At 59.6% G+C, this 19,693-nt stretch overlaps 2 protein-coding genes across 4 annotated transcripts in view; one reads left to right on the top strand and one right to left on the bottom strand.

Annotated features, from left to right (window-relative positions):
* The window catches only part of TAF15 (TATA-box binding protein associated factor 15), a 41,522-nt gene extending 40,371 nt beyond the window's left edge, over positions 1 to 1,151 (bottom strand). For both annotated transcript variants that reach the window (XM_068165342.1, XM_068165343.1), the window contains exon 1: positions 1,052 to 1,151. In XM_068165342.1, the coding sequence (XP_068021443.1) occupies positions 1,052 to 1,061 (10 nt within the window). In that variant the 5' untranslated portion in view covers positions 1,062 to 1,151. The remainder of the gene's footprint in view (positions 1 to 1,051) is intronic.
* A 5,561-nt stretch (positions 1,152 to 6,712) lies between these two features.
* RHBDD2 (rhomboid domain containing 2) lies at positions 6,713 to 19,220 on the top strand. 2 transcript variants are annotated; one of them, XM_068165443.1, is made up of 4 exons: positions 6,713 to 6,877; positions 10,461 to 10,862; positions 13,136 to 13,286; positions 18,362 to 19,220. In XM_068165443.1, exons 1-4 carry the CDS (start codon positions 6,730 to 6,732, stop codon positions 18,756 to 18,758), a joined length of 1,098 nt encoding a protein of 365 aa, XP_068021544.1. In that variant the 5' UTR covers positions 6,713 to 6,729; the 3' UTR covers positions 18,759 to 19,220. The 2 variants fall into 2 exon arrangements, with proteins under 2 accessions (XP_068021544.1, XP_068021545.1); XM_068165444.1 differs by lacking the exon at positions 13,136 to 13,286 and having other exon boundaries at positions 10,461 to 10,798.
* Positions 19,221 to 19,693: the final 473 nt, after the last annotated feature.

Here is a 19,693-nt window from a genome sequence, read left to right as displayed (position 1 = left end):
GGGGGGTTTACATCCTGCAACAGAAGGCTCCTGACCCAAAGGGGAGCCTGCACTGGGGAGTGATGATGATGATGATGGCCGACAAGGGGGGGTTTTACATCCTGCAACAGGAGCTCCTGACCCAAAGGGGAGCCTGCACTGGGGAGTGGTGATGATGATGGCTGACAAGGGGGGGTTTACATCCTGCAACAGAAGGTTCCTGACCCAAAGGGGGGCCTGCACTGGGGAGTGATGATGATGATGGATGACAAGGGGGGGGCTTACATCCTGCAACAGAAGGTTCCTGACCCAAAGGGGGGCCTGCACTGGGGGACATGAGCCAGCAGAGGATCCACATTTCACATCAGGAGGGTACAGGACCTGAAGTGGGGGTCACCAGAGGGGGAACGACCATGACCCAAAAGGTGGGAGACTTACATCTGACACTGGCACTGATGGGGTCACGGGGCCAAGGGGCAGATCCACGCAGAGCAGGGACCGTGACACCAAACGGGGGGTCCCGACCTGAAGGGGGGGGCCGTCCCTGGGAGTTACGAACCCGAATGGGGTCTACAGCTCAGGCTCGGGGGGCACACGACTGGAAGTGGAGGACAGCACCGGGACACACAAACCACATCGGGGCCCACAGCTCACCCCGGGGGTGCGTGGCACAGCCCACGGGGGGGCTCCCACACGCAAGGGACCCGGCGGGTGACTCCAAAGAGACCCTGGACCCTCGCCCCCTGCCCCACCGCGGCACGGGGGGGCGGGGCCGGGCTGCCCACGCCCCGACCACGAAGGGGCGTGGCCGGGATGGCGGCGGGGGGGGGCGTGGCCAATGCCGGAGGGGGCGCGGCTCCCCTCCCCCTCAGCGGGCGGCAAGAGGCGAGGGGGGGCACGTGAGGGGGGATCGGCCGCGTCTCTCCCCTCTCCCCTAACGCGGCTGCGGCCTCTTCCACCCCGGCGTTCGCCCACCCTCCCGCGCCCACCGCACCCCGGCGTTTGACGAGCAGGGGAAAGCAGAGCCGCCGCCAGGGCCGCCCGCAGCGCGGCGGGGCCGGGGAGCACCTACCCGAAGCCATGGCGGCCGCTGCCCGGGCTGAGGGGACACAGAGACAGGACCCACCGAGCGCCGCGCCGGCCGCGCGCACACTGAGCCCCCGCAGCTCGCGCGGACTGCGGGGCCCGGCGGCCAATCAGCGTGCGCGGCGCCTACCACCCGCGCGCGCGAAACGGGGGCGCGGGCAGGGCCGTACCAAGGGACGGCGGTGGGAGGGGGGAGGAGGAGGATTGGATGGAGGCGCGGGGGGTGCCCGGCGCGGCGTGGTGGAGCTGGGCAAGGAGGAGGGGAAGGGATTAAATGATTCAATTAGTTTAGTTAATTAACGCGCAGCGTGGTCGGCCTGCGGAGATGGACGCGGGGGGGGGGGGGGGGGAGGGGGGCGGGAGGCGGGCAGGGGCTGCAGCAGCAGCAGCATCCTCTCTGCTTCCATCTCGAAGCCCCAGTTCTGCATCGCCATTTGGGCTGGGAAGTGTTCACCACGCAAACCGTGCCGGGGAGAGGCTTGTCCCTTTCCAGCCGTCAAAAGAACCGGGGAATCCTGCCTTGGTTTGGGTGGGAAGAGACCTTCCCAGGCCATCCAGTCCACCCCCTGCAGCCAGCAGGGACATCCCCAACCCCAGCAGGCTGCTCACAGCCCCAAACGACCTGCACTGGTGCCAGCCATGGGGCAGCTCCCAGCTCTCTGGGCAGCCTGGGCCAGGCTCTCCCCACCCTTAAGCACCAAACATTTCTCCCTTCACTCTCAACCTCCCACTTCAAACCATCCCCCCCTTGGCCTGTCTCAACAGACCCTGCTCAAAAGGCCGTCCCCAGCTTTCTGATCTCCTCTGGAAGCCCTGAAAAGCCACCAGAAGATCTCCCTGGAGCCTTCTTCAGGCTTCCCAAGCCCAACTCTTCTCAGCCTGGCCTCACAGCAGAGGGCTTCCTACTCTCCCAGCACTGCTGTGGCCTCCACTGGCCCTGCTCCCCAGGTCTGTGTCTTTCTTGGGCTCTAGAGCTGGATAATTAGATGGGGTTAAAGGAAACACCCAAAATCTGGAGCCCAACAGAGATTTTCCAGGGGTTCTGTTGCTTAACAAGCCAAATACTGGCTTGGAGAATGGCTTTCTAAGAGAAGGGATCATCATTAGGGCCACTTCTCTGAACAAAAGACAGGAGGAATGAACTGAAACAACAGCCAAAGCAACGTCAGTGATTCAATCTGGTTGGGTTTTTTGGGGTTCTATTTCTTGTTTCAGCCCTGGCTGCCTTCTTGGAGAGCTGGAAAGTTAGCAGCAGCAGCAGCACAGTTTCTGTCTGGGGAAAGCCTGTGAGCGCCCAAGCGAGCTCTGGGAGCTTTCACCCTGCTCCATTCACAAAGGCACTGCAGAGAATCCTCTGATTTCAGCTGGATTGTGCAGCTTTGCAGACAAGTGGGGCCTTTCTTCCCCCTCCTCGGCAAATCCCACTGCCACAGCCTAAAATAAACCTCTGCCAAACAAGCAGCCGCCCAGAACCATCAGTTCTGAGCGAGGAGAAATGGAGCTCTCGGCCCTTTTGTTTCTGCTTGCAAAACTCCCCATCTCCTCCAGCTGTGGGATGCCTCCTCCTGAGTCGTTTGCCTTCCTGCCCGTGCTGCAACCTGGGCCCTCTCACAAAGGCTGCCCCGGGATTAGGGCAAATCCCAAACAATGCTCCGCAGCCAGGGGCAGGGCAGGGGAGGTGGGGGGAGGTAGAGCCCGCGGTGCCTTTCGCATTCCTCAGAGACTGAGGGATTCTCCCACGTGGAAAATGGCTTTGAGACGGTGACAAGCTCCCTGGGGTGTTTGCATGCCGGTCGATCTGTGCTGTGCTCTCCTCCTGCTTCCAAAACAACTTTGAAGCTGCTGTAAGGGGAAAGATGCAAAAGCTGTTGGCCGCCCAACCCTCTGCTCATCGCCTCGGGCTAGAAGAGATCACAGTGGCTTCAAACTCTTTCCTCACGTCACAGAATCGGAGGGGGTGGGGGAAGATGCAGTCCCACAGTATCACCAAGGTTGGAAGAGACCTCGAGGATCATCGAGTCCAAGCTGTCACCACAGACCTCATGACTAACCCATGGCACCAAGTGCCACATCCAATCCCCTCTTGAACACCTCCAGGGATGGGGACTCCACCACCTCCCTGGGCAGCACATTCCAATGGCTAACAACACTCTCAGTGAAGAACTTTCTCCTGACCTCCAGCCTAAACTTCCCCTGGCACAGCTTGAGACTGTGTCCTCTTGTTCTGGTGCTGGGTGCCTGGGAGAAGAGACCAACCCCCACCTGGCTACAACCTCCCTTCAGGGAGTTGGAGAGAGCAAGAAGGTCTCCCCTGAGCCTCCTCTTCTCCAGGCTAAGCAACCCCAGCTCCCTCAGCCTCTCCTCACAGGGCTGTGCTCAAGGCCTCTCCCCAGCCTTGTTGCCCTTCTCTGGACACCTTCAAGTCTCTCAATGTCCTTCTTAAACTGAGGGGCCCAGAACTGGACCCAGGACTCAAGGTGTGGCCTAACCAAAGCAGAGTCCAGGGGCACAAGGACTTCCCTGCTCCTGCTGGCCACATTCCTGCTGCAGGCCAGGATGCCCTTGGCCCTCTTGGCCACCTGGGCACACTGCTGGCTCATGTTTAGGTGGCTGTTAATCAGCACCCCCAGGTCCCTCTCTGTTTGGCAGCTCTCAGCCACTCTGCCCTCAGCCTATAGCTCTGCCTGGGGTTGTTCTTCGTGTCCCCTCCGTGCAGATGAGACCTGATGGATCTCTCATTAGACTCGAGCCGGCAGCCAGCGACTGGGGCCGTGTGTGGAGGAGGAGCTGAGCTTTACCTGAGCAAAGCCTTCGACACTGTCCTGCACCACTTCCTGGTCTCCAGGCTGGTGACACATGGGTGTGATGGGTGACCACTAGATGGATAAGGAACTGGCTTGATGGCTGCACCCAAAGAGTGGCTGTCAATGGCTCCATGGCCCAGTGGAGGCCAGGGACAAGCAGAGTCCCTCAGGGATCAGTCCTGGGACCAGGCTTGTTCTACATCTTTGTGGGTGCCATGGACAGTGGCACTGAGTGCACCCTCAGCAGGGTTGCTGATGACACCAAGCTGTGTGGTGCAGCAGACAGGCTGGAGGGAAGGGATCCAGCCAGAGGGAGCTGGACAGGCTGGAGAGGTGGGCACAAGCCAACCTCAGGAGGTTCAACAAGACCAAGGGCAGGGTCCTGCAGCTGGGTGGAGGCAATCCCAGGCACAAATCCAGGCTGGGCAGTGACTGGCTGGAAAGCAGCCCTGAGGAGAGAGCCTTGGGGGTGCTGGGGGAGGAGAAGCTCACCAGGAGCTCTCAGTGTGCACTTGCAGCCCGCAAAGCCAACCAGATCCTGGGCTGCAGCAGGAGAAGTGTGGCCAGCAGGGCAAGGGAGGTGATTCTCCCCCTCTGCTCAGCTCTGCTGAGACCCCACCTGGAGTACTGCCTCCAGCTCTGGAGCCCCTATGACAAGAGGGATGTGGAGGTGCTGGAAGGTGTCCAGAGAAGGGCCAGGAGGATGAGCAGAGGGCTGGAGCTGCTCTCCTGTGAGGACAGACTGAAGGAGTTGGGGCTGTTCAGTCTGCAGAAGAGAAGGCTCCCAGGTGACCTCATTGTGGCCTTCCAGGATCTGCAGGGGGCTACAGGAAGGCTGGGGAGGGACTGCTCAGGATCTCAGGCAGTGCTAGGACTAGGGGGAATGGAATGAAGCTGGAGGTGGGGAGATTCAGGCTGGAGGTGAGGAGGAAGTTCTTCCCCATGAGAGTGGTGAAGCCCTGGAATGGGTTGTCCAGGGAGGTGGTTGGGGCCTCAGCCCTGGAGGTGTTTAAGCCCAGGCTGGATGAGGCTCTGGGCAGCCTGATCTAGTGTGGGGTGTCCCTGCCCATGGCAGGGGGGCTGGGACTGGCTGATCCTTGTGGTCCCTTCCAACCCTGATCCTATGATACTGTGATACTAGCTGGTGGGAGGGAAGCGTTTGTGCAGCGCGGTTGGTGATGAATGGCTGTGGGTCCAAGCACCTGGAGCTGGGCAGGGCAGCCACATCCTCTGCTCGCTGCTGGGGACTTCCCACCACCCTTGGAGCAAAGCCTCTGTTTCTATCTGCTTCTCAACTGTTTCTTCCTGTGTGCCACGCAGAGGCTGTTTAGAGTGAAGGGCTCCCGTGCTGAAGCACCTCTCCATCTGTCACCTCTCTTCAGGCCATGCTGTGTTCATGCTGTGTGTGTCCAGCATTGCAAGCAAACAGCAAAGCCAAAGCTCTTTCATCAAGTTTAGCCTGGTTTGTAAGGCAGTGTCACGAGGTGTTTGGGCAGCCCTCCCTTGTGCCAGCCTGGGCTGGTGGGGGTGGCTCTGGTGCAGATGCTGCTGACCTCTTCTGTCTGTCACACCCAAAGGGAAATGCTTGGCCCTTCCAAGCAGCCTAACCCCGGGAGGCAGCAGCAGGGAGTGCACAGGGTGCTGGAGGCCTTCCCTGCTCAGTGCAGACTCTGTCCTCCTGGCTTGGCTGGACTGTGCGTGGTAGAGGGCTGGGACTAGCCCAGCCTGGGGAGAGCTGCCAGCCACAGCTCACAGGCTCACAGGATGGCAGGGACTGGAAGGGACCTCTGGAGATCTTCCAGTCCAACCCCCTGCCAGAGCAGGAGCAGAGAATCCAGCACAGGTCACACAGGAACACATCCAGATGGGGCTGGAAAGGCTCCAGGGAAGGAGACTCCACAACCTCTCTGGGCAGCCTGCTCCAGGGCTCTGGGAGCCTCACAGGGCAGAAGTTCCTCCTCATGTTGAGGTGGAACCTCCTGTGCTGCAGTTTCCATCCATTGCCCCTTGGCCTATCCCAGGGCACAGTGAGCAGAGCCTGGCCCTGTCCCCTCCCTCCTGACCCCCAGCCCTCAGCTATTTAGAAACATATTAAATCCCCTCTGTGTCTTATCTTTTCCAGACTGAACAGCCCCAGGTCCCTCAGCCTCCCCTCCCCAGGCAGTGCTGCAGTCCCCTGATCATCCTGGTAGCCTCTGCTGGATCCTCCCCAGCAGATCTCTGTCCCTCCTGAGCTGGGCAGCCCAGAACTGAACACAGTACTCAAGATGAGGTCTCAGCAGGGCAGAGCAGAGGAGGAGGAGAAGCTCCCTGGCTCTGCTGGCCACACTCCTCTCAATGCCCCCAGGACCCCCTTGGCCTTCTTGGCCCCCAGGGCACATTGCTGCCCCATGCAGAGCTTGCTGCCCCCCAGCACTCCCAGCTCCTTCTCCTGGGGGCTGCTCTCCAGCAGATCCCCTCCCAGCCTGTGCTGCTGCAGGTTCTTCTTGCTGCCCAGCTGCAGGACTCTGCTCCTTGCTGAGCCTCAGCAGGTTCCCCTGAGCCCAGCTCCCGGCCTGCCCAGGTCTGGCTGGCTGGCCTCACGGCGCCGCCTCTGCCAAGCCTCAGCCCCAGGGCGAGTGATCGCTTCTGAAAAGCGGGGTGTGTGTGTGTGTGTGTGAAAAATAACAAAAATAGCCAAAGGAGGCCTCCCCCCCCCCCCCCCCCCCCCCCGCTCTCCCTCTCTCCTCCCCCCATTCCCCCCCCCCCCCGCGCCCCGCCGGTCTCCATGGCAGCGGCCCCGCCGCAGCGCCTGGCGTTGCCGTGGCGCCCGCGCAGGCCTTCCGCCGCCGGCCGGAAGCGGGCGGCGCGCGGCGGCAGCATGGCGGCCGGGCTCGGGCCCCCGCCGGCCGCCACCGCCCTCACGCTGCTGCTGTCCATCGGCGTCTCCGCGCCCGGGCTGCTGCGGGGCCCGCCCGCCGCGCGCTCCGCCGCCTCGCTGCGGGCCGCTGCGCTGCGCGCGGGGGAAGGTGAGCGGCGGCCGCCGAGGCGCTCCGGCTCTCTCCCCCACCCACCCCCCCCCGGCGGAGCCCCGCTCCCGGCCTTCCGAGCCCCGAGCTTCTGCTCCCTCGCCCTTCAGGCCTTCCCCCTGTCCTCCCCGGGATGCCCCACACCTCCTCATCCTCGGCCCTCGCACCGACCCGTTGCTTCTCTCCCCTCTCGGGACCTTCCCCGTGTCCTGCCCGCAGCGCCTTTGCTCCCCCCCCCCCCGCCCAGATCTCTGCTTCCTCCTTCCCTCACCCAGCCCGCCGCTCCCTCCCCGCGGCCTTTCCCCCCGGCCCCCGCAGTGCTCCCTCCTGGCTTCCTCTTCTCTGGGCACTTCCCTGATCTGCACCGAGCCTGCCGAGCGCCTATCGTCCCCCCAGCATCGGGCTGCTCCCCTCTCAGCCCCCGAGCACCACAGAGAGCAGGGGGGTGCTGCTGGAGCTTGAGGGGTTTGCTTCCCTCAGGCGCTGGGACGTTCCCAGGATGATTTTTATCACACTTCTAATTACCACCTCCCTGCTCACCCCCGGGCAGTGATTCCTTTCGCAGCCCGGTGGCCCGAGCCGGTGGTCAGCTCCACCACCTCGCAGGGCTCCAGCGGAGCAGGCAGGTTGTGCTAATGACTCAGCTGCTGCTTTCCAGGCTATTGGAACTCTTGGCCTCAATGAGAGCCCTGAGTCCCTGGGAGCACTCCTGGGTCCTGATAACCTCTGTGTGTTTGCTTTTTGGGATAAAAATCATCCTTTTTAGCAGTGTAAGAAGCGTTTGGAGCCAATTGCTTACCCTCACAGTCATTTTTTTCCCGTGGCTCTTTTAATGAGGCTGAAGTTTACTCACAGACACACTTGCTTTTTTCCCTCGGGCAGCTTCCCAGGAAGCAGCAGGAGCCAGTCCCTCTGGCTTGTTTTAACTGATTTGGGTTGGTTCTGCCTGGTTTGGGAAGCCCTGAGCTCCTCCTCTTCTACACACAGCTGTAAATGACTCCCATCAGCTCCCTCCCCCTCTGCTCCAGCAGCTGTAAATGATTCCCATCACCTCCTTCCCCCTCTGCTCCAGCAGCTGGCAATGAGTCCCATCACCTCCTTCCCCCTCTGCTCCAGCAGCTGGCAATGAGTCCCATCACCTCCCTCCCCCTCTGCTCCATCAGTTGGCAATGAGTCCCATCACCTCCTTCCCTCTCTGCTCCAGCAGCTGGCAATGAGTCCCATCAGCTCCCTGCCACTCTGCTCCACCAGCTGGCAATGAGTCCCATCAGCTCCTTCCCCCTCTGCTCCAGCAGCTGGCAAAGAGTCCCATCAGCTCCCTGCCACTCTGCTCCATCAGCTGGCAATGAGTCCCATCAGCTTCCTTCCCCTCTGCCCCAGCAGCTGGCAAAGAGTCCCATCAGCTCCCTGCCCCTCTGCTCCACCAGCTGGCAATGAGTCCCATCACCTCCTTCCCCCTCTGCTCCAGCAGCTGGCAATGAGTCCCATCACCTCCTTCCCCCTCTGCTCCAGCAGCTGGCAATGAGTCCCATCACCTCCTTCCCCCTCTGCTCCAGCAGCTGGCAATGAGTCCCATCACCTCCTTCCCCCTCTGCTCCAGCAGCTGGCAATGAGTCCCATCACCTCCTTCCCCCTCTGCTCCAGCAGCTGGCAATGAGTCCCATCACCTCCCTCCCCCTCTGCTCCATCAGTTGGCAATGAGTCCCATCAGCTCCCTGCCACTCTGCTCCAGCAGCTGGCAATGAGTCCCATCACCTCCTTCCCCCTCTGCTCCAGCAGCTGGCAATGAGTCCCATCACCTCCCTCCCCCTCTGCTCCATCAGTTGGCAATGAGTCCCATCACCTCCTTCCCCCTCTGCTCCAGCAGCTGGCAATGAGTCCCATCAGCTCCCTGCCACTCTGCTCCACCAGCTGGCAATGAGTCCCATCAGCTCCTTCCCCCTCTGCTCCAGCAGCTGGCAAAGAGTCCCATCAGCTCCCTGCCACTCTGCTCCATCAGCTGGCAATGAGTCCCATCAGCTTCCTTCCCCTCTGCTCCAGCAGCTGGCAAAGAGTCCCATCACCTCCTTCCCCCTCTGCTCCAGCAGCTGGCAATGAGTCCCATCAGCTTCCTTCCCCCTCTGCTCCAGCAGCTGGCAATGAGTCCCATCAGCTCCCTCCCCTCTGCTCCAGCAGCTGGCAATGAGTCCCATCACCTCCTTCCCCCTCTGCTCCAGCAGCTGGCAAAGAGTCCCATCAGCTCCCTGCCCCTCTGCTCCACCAGCTGGCAATGAGTCCCATCAGCTCCTTCCCCTCTGCCCCAGCAGCTGGCAATGAGTCCCATCACCTCCCTCCCCCTCTGCCCCAGCTCATCCTTGTCGCTCCAAGCAACCTGCTGTAGTGTGAGGTGTCCCTGCCCGTGGGGTGGGGGGGTTGGAACTGGCTGATCCTCGAGGTCCCTTCCAGCCCTAAGAGTTGTCTAAGCTGTCAGCTCGTGGCTTGGACCACAACACTCTGTGCTGGGTTAGGAACTGGCTGGAGGCTGAGCCCAGAGAGTGGTGGTGAATGGTGCCACAGCCAGCTGGCAGCCAGGCACCAGTGGTGTGCCCCAGGGAGCAGTGCTGGGCCCTGTGCTCTTTAACATCTTCATTGATGATCTGGAGAAGGGGATTGAGTCAGTCATCAGCAAATGTGCAGATGACAGCAAGCTGGGGGCAGATGTTGGTCAGTTAGGGGGCAGAAGGGCTCTGCAGAGGGACCTTGCCAGGCTGGACAGATGGGCAGAGGCCAACAGGATGGCATTCAACAAGTCCAAGTGCCAGGAGCTGCACTTTGGCCACAGCAACCCCAGGCAGAGCTACAGGCTGGGGTCAGAGTGGCTGAGAGCAGCCAGGCAGAGAGGGACCTGGGGGTGCTGATTGACAGCTGCCTGAACATGAGCCAGCAGTGTGCCCAGGGGGCCAAGAAGGCCAAGGGCATCCTGGCCTGGAGCAGGAAGAGTGTGGCCAGCAGGAGCAGGGAAGTCCTTGTGCCCTGTGCTCAGCACTGCTGAGGCCACACCTTGAGTCCTGTGTCCAGTTCTGGGCTCCTCAGTTTAAGAAGGACATTGAGAGACTTGAAGGTGTCCAGAGAAGGGCAACAAGGCTGGGGAGGGGTCTGGAGCACAGCCCTGTGAGGAGAGGCTGAGGGAGCTGGGGTTGCTTAGCCTGGAGAAGAGGAGGCTCAGGGGTGACCTCATTGCCCTCTCCAACTCCCTGCAGGGAGTTTGGAGCCAGGTGGGGGTTGGTCTCTTCTCCCAGGCAAGCAGCACCAGAACAAGAGGACACAGTCTCAAGCTGTGCCAGGGGAGGTTTAGGCTGGAGGTGAGGAGAAAGTTCTTCCCAGAGAGAGTTGTTGGCCATTGGGATGTGCTGCTTGGGGAGGTGGTGGAGTCCCCATCCCTGGAGGTGTTCAAGAGGGGATTGGACGTGGCACTTGGTGCCATGGTTTAGTCATGAGGTCTGTGGTGACAGCTTGGACTTGATGATCTTTGAGGTCTCTTCCAACCTTGGTGACACTGTGGGTCCTCCTCAGTGCCTGCTGCCTGACTCTCTGCTGTGCTCAGTCCACAGGCTGCTCACCTACATCTTCCTCTACGAGGACCTGGCCTCCCTGGCCTGCGGCGCTGTCGTCGTCTGGTACTTCGCCGGCGGCTTCGAGCGGAGCGTCGGCACGGCGAAGCACTGCGTCCTCACCGCCGCCTTCACCGTCCTGGCTGCCCTCCTCTACCTCCTGCTCGAGGCCTTTGTCTCCAGGCTCTCAGAGGTGGAGGAGGCCAAAGGCTTCCTGCCTGTGGCCTTCGCAACCTTGGCCGTGTCCACCGCCCGCTGCCGGATGAAGCGGTCTCTGCTCTTGGGGCTTCGAGTGCCGGTGGTGCTGGTGCCCTGGCTCCTGCTCTGCCTGGTGTGGTTTGTCCCCAGCTCCTCTCTGCTGAGTAACCTCTGTGGGCTCCTCACAGGGGCAGCCTGTATCCTCTCCCTGGCCACAGAGTCACTGAATTGGAAGGGGCCTTAATGATCAGCCAGTTCTAACCTCCCCTCCCCGTGCTATGGGCAGGGACACCTCCCACCAGCACAGGTTGCTCAGGGCCTCAGCCAGCCTGGCCTTCAACACTTGCAGGGGGGAGGACATCCACAAGCTCCCTGGGCAACCTCAGGTTGCCCAGGGAGCTTGTGGATGTCCTCCTCCCTGCAGATGTTCAGCACCAGAAGGCCTCCCCTTGAACACAGCCTCCCTGGGCAACCTGTGCCAGTGTCTCCCCACCCTCCCTCTCCACAATGTCTGCCCAATCTGCAGGCTCAGTTTGCCCTCTTCCAGCTCAAAGCCATTGGCCGTTGTCCTGTCACCACCCCCCCCAAGCCTTTGTCAAATGTCCCTCCCCAGCTCTCCCTCTTCAGGTACTGGAAGGCTGCTGTAAGCTCCTCCCTGGAGCCTTCTCCAGGCTGAACAGCCCCAACCCTGATCATCCCTTACTGGGAAGCACAGAGCTCTGAAATTGTGAGGGAAGTGCCCCTGCATCATTTTCCTCAGTGAAGAGACAAGCATGTGCCAGGTGGGACTTCCAAGGGAGTGTGAGTCCCAAGTTCTTGAGCAAAGAAGCTAATGAGCTGTTGGGAAATGAGAGCATTGGGCACCTTGGTGCCAACAAATCAAGCACTTTCCCCTGGCAGTCTGATTTGCCAGAAATTGCTGATGAACACTGCTAAAAGCCAAGCTCTGACTCTTCATCAAGAGACATTCCCAAGGGGAGGTAGGCAGTAAAGCGAGGACAGGAAGAAGCTAAGGATGGTTCAGGCTTCCCAGCTGGGTCCTGCTTCCCTGCCCAGTCGTTCCTTGGGTCCCTATGCCAGGCAGTGGGTCCCAGTGCAGAACAGAGCTGCCTTCAGCTCCTGGTCTTGCCCTCTGAGGGGGTGGAGCTAAGAAAAGAGCAGTTTGTGCTAAACCAGCAGCACTGATTCCCATCTTCCTGTCTGTCTTTTTCTGCCTTTCTGTCTTTTTTCTCTTTCTCTGTCTTTGGGGTTGTTTATTTTTACCTCTTTCTCCACCCCAACCCCATTTGTCTCCTTTAATGTGTACTGGCTGGATTTCCATGCCTTACATCAGCTCTGTATTGCTGGGAAGTTCACACAGCCCTGATGTAATCATTCATTTCAACACCTTCCTATCTTTGCCTATAGTCTGAGGTCAGTTTTCTGACCTGCAAGGATGAATTCTGAATCTTCAGTGAACCTCACTTGTTGCCTAAAATACAGTTGTGGGTGGTTGCATCTTTTCTTCAGGACTATCTAGAGGACACAGTCTCAGTCTGTGCCAGGGGAGGTTTAGGCTGGAGGTGAGGAAGAAGTTCTACACAGAGAGAGTGATTGCCCATTGGAATGTGCTGCCTGGGGAGGTGGTGGAGTCACCATCCCTGGAGGTGTTCAGGAGGAGATTGGATGGGGTGCTTGGTGCCATGGGTTAGTTGATCAGATGGTGCTGGGTGAGAGCTTGGACTTGGTGATCTTGAAGGTCTCTTCCAACCTGGTCTATTCTATCCTATCCTATTCTATTCCCTTCCATTCCATCCTGTCCTATTCTAGATGAGCTTTGGAGCTCATAGGGTGCTTGGTGCCATGGGTTAGTTGTTTAGGTGGTGTTGGATTGGTTGATGGGTTGGACAGGATGATCTTGAAGGTCTCCTCCAACCTGGTCTGTTCTGTGTATTCTATGTATCTTTGTGGCCTCCCCTCCCTTGTCCTGCTGGCCACACTGCTTTTGCTGCTGCCCATGCCATGGGTGCCTTTTTTGGGCTGGCAGTGCATGCTGCCAGCTCATGCCAGGCACCTCATCACCCAGCACTCCCAAGCCCTTCTCTGCAGGGCTGCTCTTAGTGCCTGGAGTTGTGCCTGGCATCGCCCTGACCCAGGTGGGATGCTGGTTCATGACAGGGAGGAAGTGCTCTGGCTCCCATTGCTTTTGTGCTGTTGGTGTTTCCTGGGCTCTTGCTCTGCAGTCAGCTCTCACCAGCTTTGCCTCATCACCCCCCTGTCTGGTTTTCACCTCCTGCTTCCACTTCCCCCCCTTAGAACATGCAGAGAGCACAGAGCTGAGAGGGGAGATGGGCTGTGAAGGTGATGCTGAGGAGAACAGGGATAATTCTCTAGGGGAAGGAAGGGGTTTGTGGCCAGAGGGGGACAGTGTGTGGCTGTGTTAGAAATGAGTGTGCTTTGTGTGTAGTCCTTGACCTGCTGCTGACCTCAGATGGCCTTGGCTACTGTTCCTGCTTGGATTTCCCAGAGCCAGTGGCCTCCAAGCTGGACCAGATGTTGCCTTTCAGCCTGCTGAGGAGGATACCAGGGCTGAGATACATCCCAGGGTCCTCAGCAGAGAGAAGAGCCTTCCAAAGCTGCAAGTGAGTACAGGAGTTGCTGGGAAATGTGCTGCAGGGGAATTTTGAGGCCTAAGTGGAGGCACAAATTGCTGTTTTGTGCCTGTCAGGCTCCTAGCCTGGGTGTCAGGGGGAGCACAGTGCCATGCCCATGACTGACACATTGTCACACATTAACTCAGCCAGGGCTTGCAGTGAAAGCTAAGCTGAGGTGAAACTCCACTCCTCTGCTGCAAGGGTGTGAAGGGATTGCAGCTCAGCTGCCAGGAACCTTGAGCTGCACAGCTCTGCCCTAGCACTGGGATTTAGGGCATTTGATCCTGGCTGAGTGGCTCCCTGAGGTGTGATCTTTGTCATCATCTTTATGGTTCCCTGCCCCACCTCCCCTCCCAGCAAGGCTGTGCTGAGTTGTGTCCAAACCTCTGCAGGAGCAGAGCTTGGGGAATTAGAGGTGGTCCCCTGCAAAGCTGAGTGGAGAGCTCTCAGTGCAGGCTTGCAGTCTCCAGGCAAGGTTGCTGTGCCCAAAAGAAAAGCCTGAGGCATGTGGCTGATGCTCAGGAGTGGGTTTAAGTTGGTGTCTGTCACAAGCCTTGGAGAACAGGAAATGTAGGGCAGGTTTTCTTCCTCCCCCTCCTTGTTCTGAGGTGTCATTTCAGTTTCCCAGAAGAAGGATAGTTCAGAAAGTCACACAGGGTGGTAAGGCTTGGGAGGGACCTGTGGAGATCATCCATTGCAACCCCCCCCCTGCCAAGGCAGATTCACCTAGAGCAGGTCATGAGGGCAGGTTTGGAAGGTCTCCACAGCCTCTCTGGGCAGCCTCTTGCAGTGCTCTCTCACACTGACATTAGAGAAGCTCCTCCTCATGTTTAGATGGGACTTCCTGTGTTCAGGGTGGTGCCCATTACCCCTTGTGCTGCCCCAGGGTGCCACTGAATAAAGCCTGGTGCCAATCTCCTGACACCCAGCACCATGCTGTTTGTAAGCATTGATGAGATTCCCCCCTCAGGCTGCTCTCCCCCAGACTAAACAGCCCCAGTTCTCTCAGCCTTTCCTCATCAGAGATGTCCCAGAGCCCCCTCAGCACCTTTGTAGCCCTTTCCTGCACCCTCTCCTGTCCTCCTTGAGCCAGGGAGCCCAGAGCTGGACCCAGCACTCCAGATGTGGCACTGGCACAGGTTGCCCAGGGAGGTGGTGGAAGCCTCCTGCCTGGAGGTGTTTGCAGCCAGGCTGGAGGTGGCTGTGAGCAACCTGCTGTAGTGTGAGGTGTCCCTGCCCATGGCAGGGGGTTGGAGCTGGCTGAGCCTTGAGCTCCCTTCCAGCCCTGACAGCTCTGTGATTCCATGAGCTGAGGGCTTGGAGCCTGCAGGGAGCTTGCAGAGCTTTGAGCTGGGCAGCATCACACATGGCAGAAGGTGTGGGCTGGGGTTGTGTCCCAGCACAAAGGAGGTGGTGTGAAGAGCTGGATTTGGATCCAAGCATGAGGCTGCTCTGGGAGGACCTTTTGAGGGTGTCAGGGAGGGACAGGACTGGGGGGGATGGAGCAGAACTAGAAGTGGGGAGATTGAGATTGGCTGTGAGGAAGAAGTTGTTCCCCAGGAGGGTGGTGAGAGCCTGGCACAGGTTGCCCAGGGAGGTGGTGGAAGCCTCCTGCCTGGAGGTGTTTGCAGCCAGGCTGGAGGTGGCTGTGAGCAACCTGCTGTGGTGTGAGGTGTCCCTGGGCATGGCAGGGGGTTGGAGCTGGCTGAGCCTTGAGCTCCCTTCCAACCCTGACCATTCTGTGTGGCCTCACCAGGCAGAGTATAGGTGGGGCAGAACTTCCCTTGCCCTGCTGGCCACACTTCAGGAGCCCATTGGCCTTCTTGGCCACCAGGGCACCTTGCTGGCTCCTGGTCACCCTGCAGCAGTTTTCTGTTAAAGGTTAAGCTCTGTATTGTTTTAGCTCACCCTAAAGCTTCTTTGAAGTGAGATCCTTCCCAAGTGTTTCCTCCCCCATGGGGAAACTCTGGAACAGACCCTTCCTGCAGCAGGGCCATGCCCCACATCCCTTGGGACCCTCAGACCCAGAGTACTTGCAGGGGGAGCTGGACAGATCCACCACAACCCCTGGTTTTCCTTGCTGCCTCCTGTGCCTGTGCTGCTGCTGGGAGGAGCCTGAGCTTTGTGTCTGCCCCAGGCCCTTGTGCACAGCAGCTCAGCTGAGTCTCCACACCTGCTCTCTGCAGGGTGAGGTGTTCACACAAACCTCTGTCTGGCAAGCAGGGTGTGGGAAGGTGTTTCCAGGAGGTTTCCTTTGCTGCAGCTGTATTTGCATGTCTCAGTCTCAGGCACAAGTTCTCTAGGTGCTAAGATTTTGGTTCTTGTTCCCAAGTAAGAGCTCTCTGTGGGCTTCAGCACATTCCACAGGATCACCAAGGTTGGAAGAGACCTCAGAGATCACCAAGTCCAACCTGTCACCCACAGACCTCAGGACTAACCCATGGCTCCCAGTGCCACATCCAATCCCCTCCTGAACACCTCCAGGGATGGGGACTCCACCACCTCCCTGGGCAGCACATCCCAATGGTGAACAACTCTCTCTGGGAAGAACTTTCTCCTCACCTCCAGCCTGAACCTCCCCTGGCACAGCTTGAGACTGTGTCCTCTTGTTCTGGTGCTGGTTGCCTGGGAGAAGAGCCCAACCCCTACCTGGCTGCAACCTCCCTTCAGGGAGTTGGAGAGAGCAAGAAGGTCTCCCCTGAGCCTCCTCTTCTCCAGGCTAAGCAACCCCAGCTCCCTCAGCCTCTCCTCCCAGGGCTGTGCTCCAGACCCCTCCCCAGCTTTGTTGCCCTTCTCTGGACACCTTCCAGCAGCTCAACCTCTTTCCTAACCTGAGGAGCCCAGAACTGGACACAGGACTCAAGGTGTGGCCTCAGCAGTGCTGAGCACAGGTCCCATCAGATTTCAGGTATCAGGTGGCCACCAAACCTTTCTACATGGTCCAGCCTTTGACAGCATATTTGTGTCCACACACACACAGCCCCAAACAAAACTCAAATCCAAGCCCAAATCCCCTGGGAAGAGCTGCTGGGAATGTGGTGGTGATGGCCTTCAGGGAGCTTCTCTTGGTGAGCAGCACCCATCTCAGTGGTGTGTGTGGGCTGGGCAGTACTCCTGAAGCCCCAGGGGCTTTGGCTTCTAGGCAGATTGCCTCTGCCTTGGTGTGTGGCTGAGGTGAGACATTCCTTCTTGGCCTTTAAACCATGGCCCCAGGTTTCTGGAACACCTTTATTCACAGGAGGCTCACAGGATGTTAGGGGTTGGAAGGGACCTCTGGAGCTCCTTGAGTCCAACCACAGAATCCAGCACAGGTCACACAGGAACAGGGCTGGAAAGGCTCCAGAGGAGGAGACTCCATAACCTCTCTGGGCAGCCTGCTCCAGGCCTCTGGGAGGCTCACAGGGAAGAAGTTCCTCCTCCTGCTGAGGTGGAACCTCCTGTGTTGCAGCTTACATCCATTGCCCCTTGGCCTATCCCAGGGCACGGTGAGCAGAGCCTGTCCCCTCCCTCCTGACCCCCAGCCCACAGCTATTGATACACAGTGATTAAATCCCCTCTAAGTCTTCTGTTTTCCAGACTAAACAGCCCCAGGGCTCTCAGCCTCTCCTCACCAGGCAGTGAGACTGCTCCAGGGCTCTGGGAGCCTCACAGGGAAGAAGTTCCTCCTCCTGCTGAGGTGGAACCTCCTGTGCTGCAGTTTCCATCCATTGGTTCCTGTCCTATCCCAGGGCACAGTGAGCAGAGCCTGTCCCTGTCCCCTCCCTCCTGACCCCCAGCCCTCAGCTGTTGATAGACATTGATCAGATCCCCCTCAGCCTTTTCCTCTCCAGACTAAACAGCCCCAGGGCTCTCAGCCTCTCCTCATAAGGCACATTGATGGTGACTCCACCACCTCCCTGGGCAGCCTGTTCCAACCCCTCATCACTCTTGCAACAAAGAAAACTTTCCCAATCTCCAGCCTGACCCTCCCCTGGCACAATTTCAGGCCATCTCCTCTCCTGTTATCTATGCATGTGAGCACTTGCAGCCCAGAGAGCCACCCACATCCTGGGCCAGGGAGGGGATTCTGCCTCTCTGCTCTACTCTGCTGAGACCAGAGCTGGAGCTCTGGGGCCAGTTCTGGAGCCTCTGTGCCAGGAAGGATCTGGAGGGGCTGGAAGGTGTCCAGAGAAGGGCCAGGAGGAGGAGCAGAGGGCTGGAGCTGCTCTGCTGTGAGCACAGCCTGAGGGAGTTGGGGTTGTGCAGGCTTGGGAGGAGAAGGCTCTGAGGAGACCTCCTTGTGGCCTTCCAGGATCTGCAGGGGGCTGCAGGAAATCTGGGGAGGGACTTTTGAGGGTGTCAGGGAGGGATAGGGGTCTGGGACAGCTCTGAGTGGGGCAGGAATCAGGCCTGGGACAGGGAGCCAGCAATGGGCACTGGCAGCCCAGAAGGCCAAGGGCAGCTCAGCTGCCAGTGCCCATTGCCAGAGGTGGAGGGAGAGGATCCTGCCCCTCTGCTCTGGGGTGTCAGGGAGGGATAGGACTGGGGGGGATGGAGCAGAACTAGAAGTGGGGAGATGGAGATTGGCTGTGAGGAAGAAGTTGTTCCCCAGGAGGGTGGTGAGAGCCTGGCACAGGCTGCCCAGGGAGGTGGTGGAAGCCTCCTGCCTGGAGGTGTTTGCAGCCAGGCTGGAGGTGGCTGTGAGCAACCTGCTGTGGTGTGAGGTGTCCCTGGCCATGGCAGGGGGTTGGAGCTGGCTGAGCCTTGAGGTCCCTTCCAGCCCTGACACTTCTGTGATTCTATGACCTGGCACTTGGGAGCAGAGCCCAACCCCCCCTGACCCCAGCCTCCCTCCAGGGCGGTGTGAGGAGCCAGCAGCTGTCCCCTCAGCCTCTTTTTCTCCCTGTTTGCACTCAAGTGCTGCTCATCATCAGAGCTTCTCTTGTTGTGGTGACTCTCTGCTGGGTGGCAGTGACCTTTCTGAGCCCTGGCCAGGAGGAAGTCTGCCCCTGGGGCTGTCCCAGCAGTGATTGGGCAATGCCAGCTCAGAGCTCTGTGTAACCTTCTCTCTTCTTCCTGCCCAGGCTCATCCCCACGCCCGGCACCTACCCCACCCAGAGCTATCCCTGCTCCTCGCCTCCAGCTCTTCCTGCTTCCCAGCTGCAGCATCCCAGTGCCCAGAGACAGGGCTTTCAGCACAACTGTGCTGCAGGCCATGGCCCTGCTCTGGGGCAGGAGGCACCTCAGCAGGCCCCTGCTGCGGGACAGGGCCTGGCTGCAGCCACCCTGGGCGGCACTGGAGCCTCCCCTGGGCAGTGCTGCCAGCTGCCTGGGTCCTCTGCACAGCAGCACCTGTGCCCACCTCAGCCACACACCCCCACAGGCCTGGGCCTCCTGGCTGGGGTTCAGCAGGTGCCAGGGTGCCCAGCAGCCACAGTGGCTTCTGTTCCAGCAGAAGTGACCAGAGTGCAGGTGTACTGACCCTCCAGCCAGCAGTGGGACTCGCAGGGGGGACCAGAGTGTGGTGCTAAGCTGCAGCAGCTGCTCCATCACCCAGTGACCCCTGCCCAGCAGAGGGGGAACAGGAAGAGGAGAAGACAGAACCAAAGGATCACAGAATTGTTGCTGTTGGAAGAGACCTCCAGGATCACCCAGCCCAACACCAGCCCAGCACCACCATGGCCACCAAACCCTGGCCCCAGGTGCCATGGCCACTCCTGTCTGGAACCCCTCCAGCCATGGGGACTCCACCACCTCCCTGGGCAGCCTCTGCCAGGCCCTGACCACTCTTCCAGCAAAGAAATTTTTCCTCATCTCCAGCCTAACCTTCCCCTGCCACAGTTCCAGGCCAGATGCTCAGCTGGTGAAGAGAAAATGGATTTAATGAAACAGCCAATCTGAAGTGTACAAAGTAAGCCAAATAAATGTGCAGTGGTCACAACAAACAGGAAAGCAGAGTGGTGACTGAGCCCCTCCAGGGATGTGGAGAAGCAGGAGAACCCTCTGCCCTCAGCAAACTTCACAGGAGGCAGCATGGCAGGGGCTGGAAGGGAGCTCTGGAGCTCATCCAGGCCAAGCCCTGCTCCAGCAGGGCACCCACAGCAGCTTGCCCAGCACCACAATGCCCAGGGGGGTTGGAAGCTCTCCACACAAGGACACTCCACAACCTCTCTGGGCAGCCTGCTCCAGGCCTCCAGCACCCTCACACCAAACAACTTTCTCCTCCTCTTCACATCCAACCTCCTGGCCTCCACTCTCTGCCCCTTGCTGCCCCTTGGCCTGGCCCTGGCCACCACTCAGCAGAGCCTGGCCCCAGCCTCTTGCCCCCCACAGCTCCTTTAGCTCTTGCTGAGCATTGCTCAGCTGCCCTCTGGGGCTGCTCTTCTGCAGGCTCTCAGCCCCAGGGCTCTCAGCCT

Source organism: Melanerpes formicivorus, unplaced genomic scaffold (genome assembly GCF_026170545.1).
Source record: "Melanerpes formicivorus ecotype bairdi unplaced genomic scaffold, bMelFor1.0.p_v2 SCAF_88, whole genome shotgun sequence".
NCBI lineage: Eukaryota > Metazoa > Chordata > Aves > Piciformes > Picidae > Melanerpes > Melanerpes formicivorus.
Note: the sequence above shows the minus strand (reverse complement) of the source record. Positions and strands in the feature narration are given on the sequence as shown.

What these genes read in the sequence shown, in the direction of transcription:
- RHBDD2 (XM_068165443.1), top strand. Translation starts at nt 6,730, where the DNA reads ATGGCGGCCGGGCTCGGGCCCCCGCCGGCCGCCACCGCCCTCACGCTG. An exon ending in TGCGCTGCGCGCGGGGGAAG is followed by an intron (nt 6,878 to 10,460) that starts GTGAGCGGCGGC and finishes TGCTGTGCTCAG; the next exon opens with TCCACAGGCTGCTCACCTAC. An exon ending in AGAGCCTTCCAAAGCTGCAA is followed by an intron (nt 13,287 to 18,361) that starts GTGAGTACAGGA and finishes CTTCCTGCCCAG; the next exon opens with GCTCATCCCCACGCCCGGCA.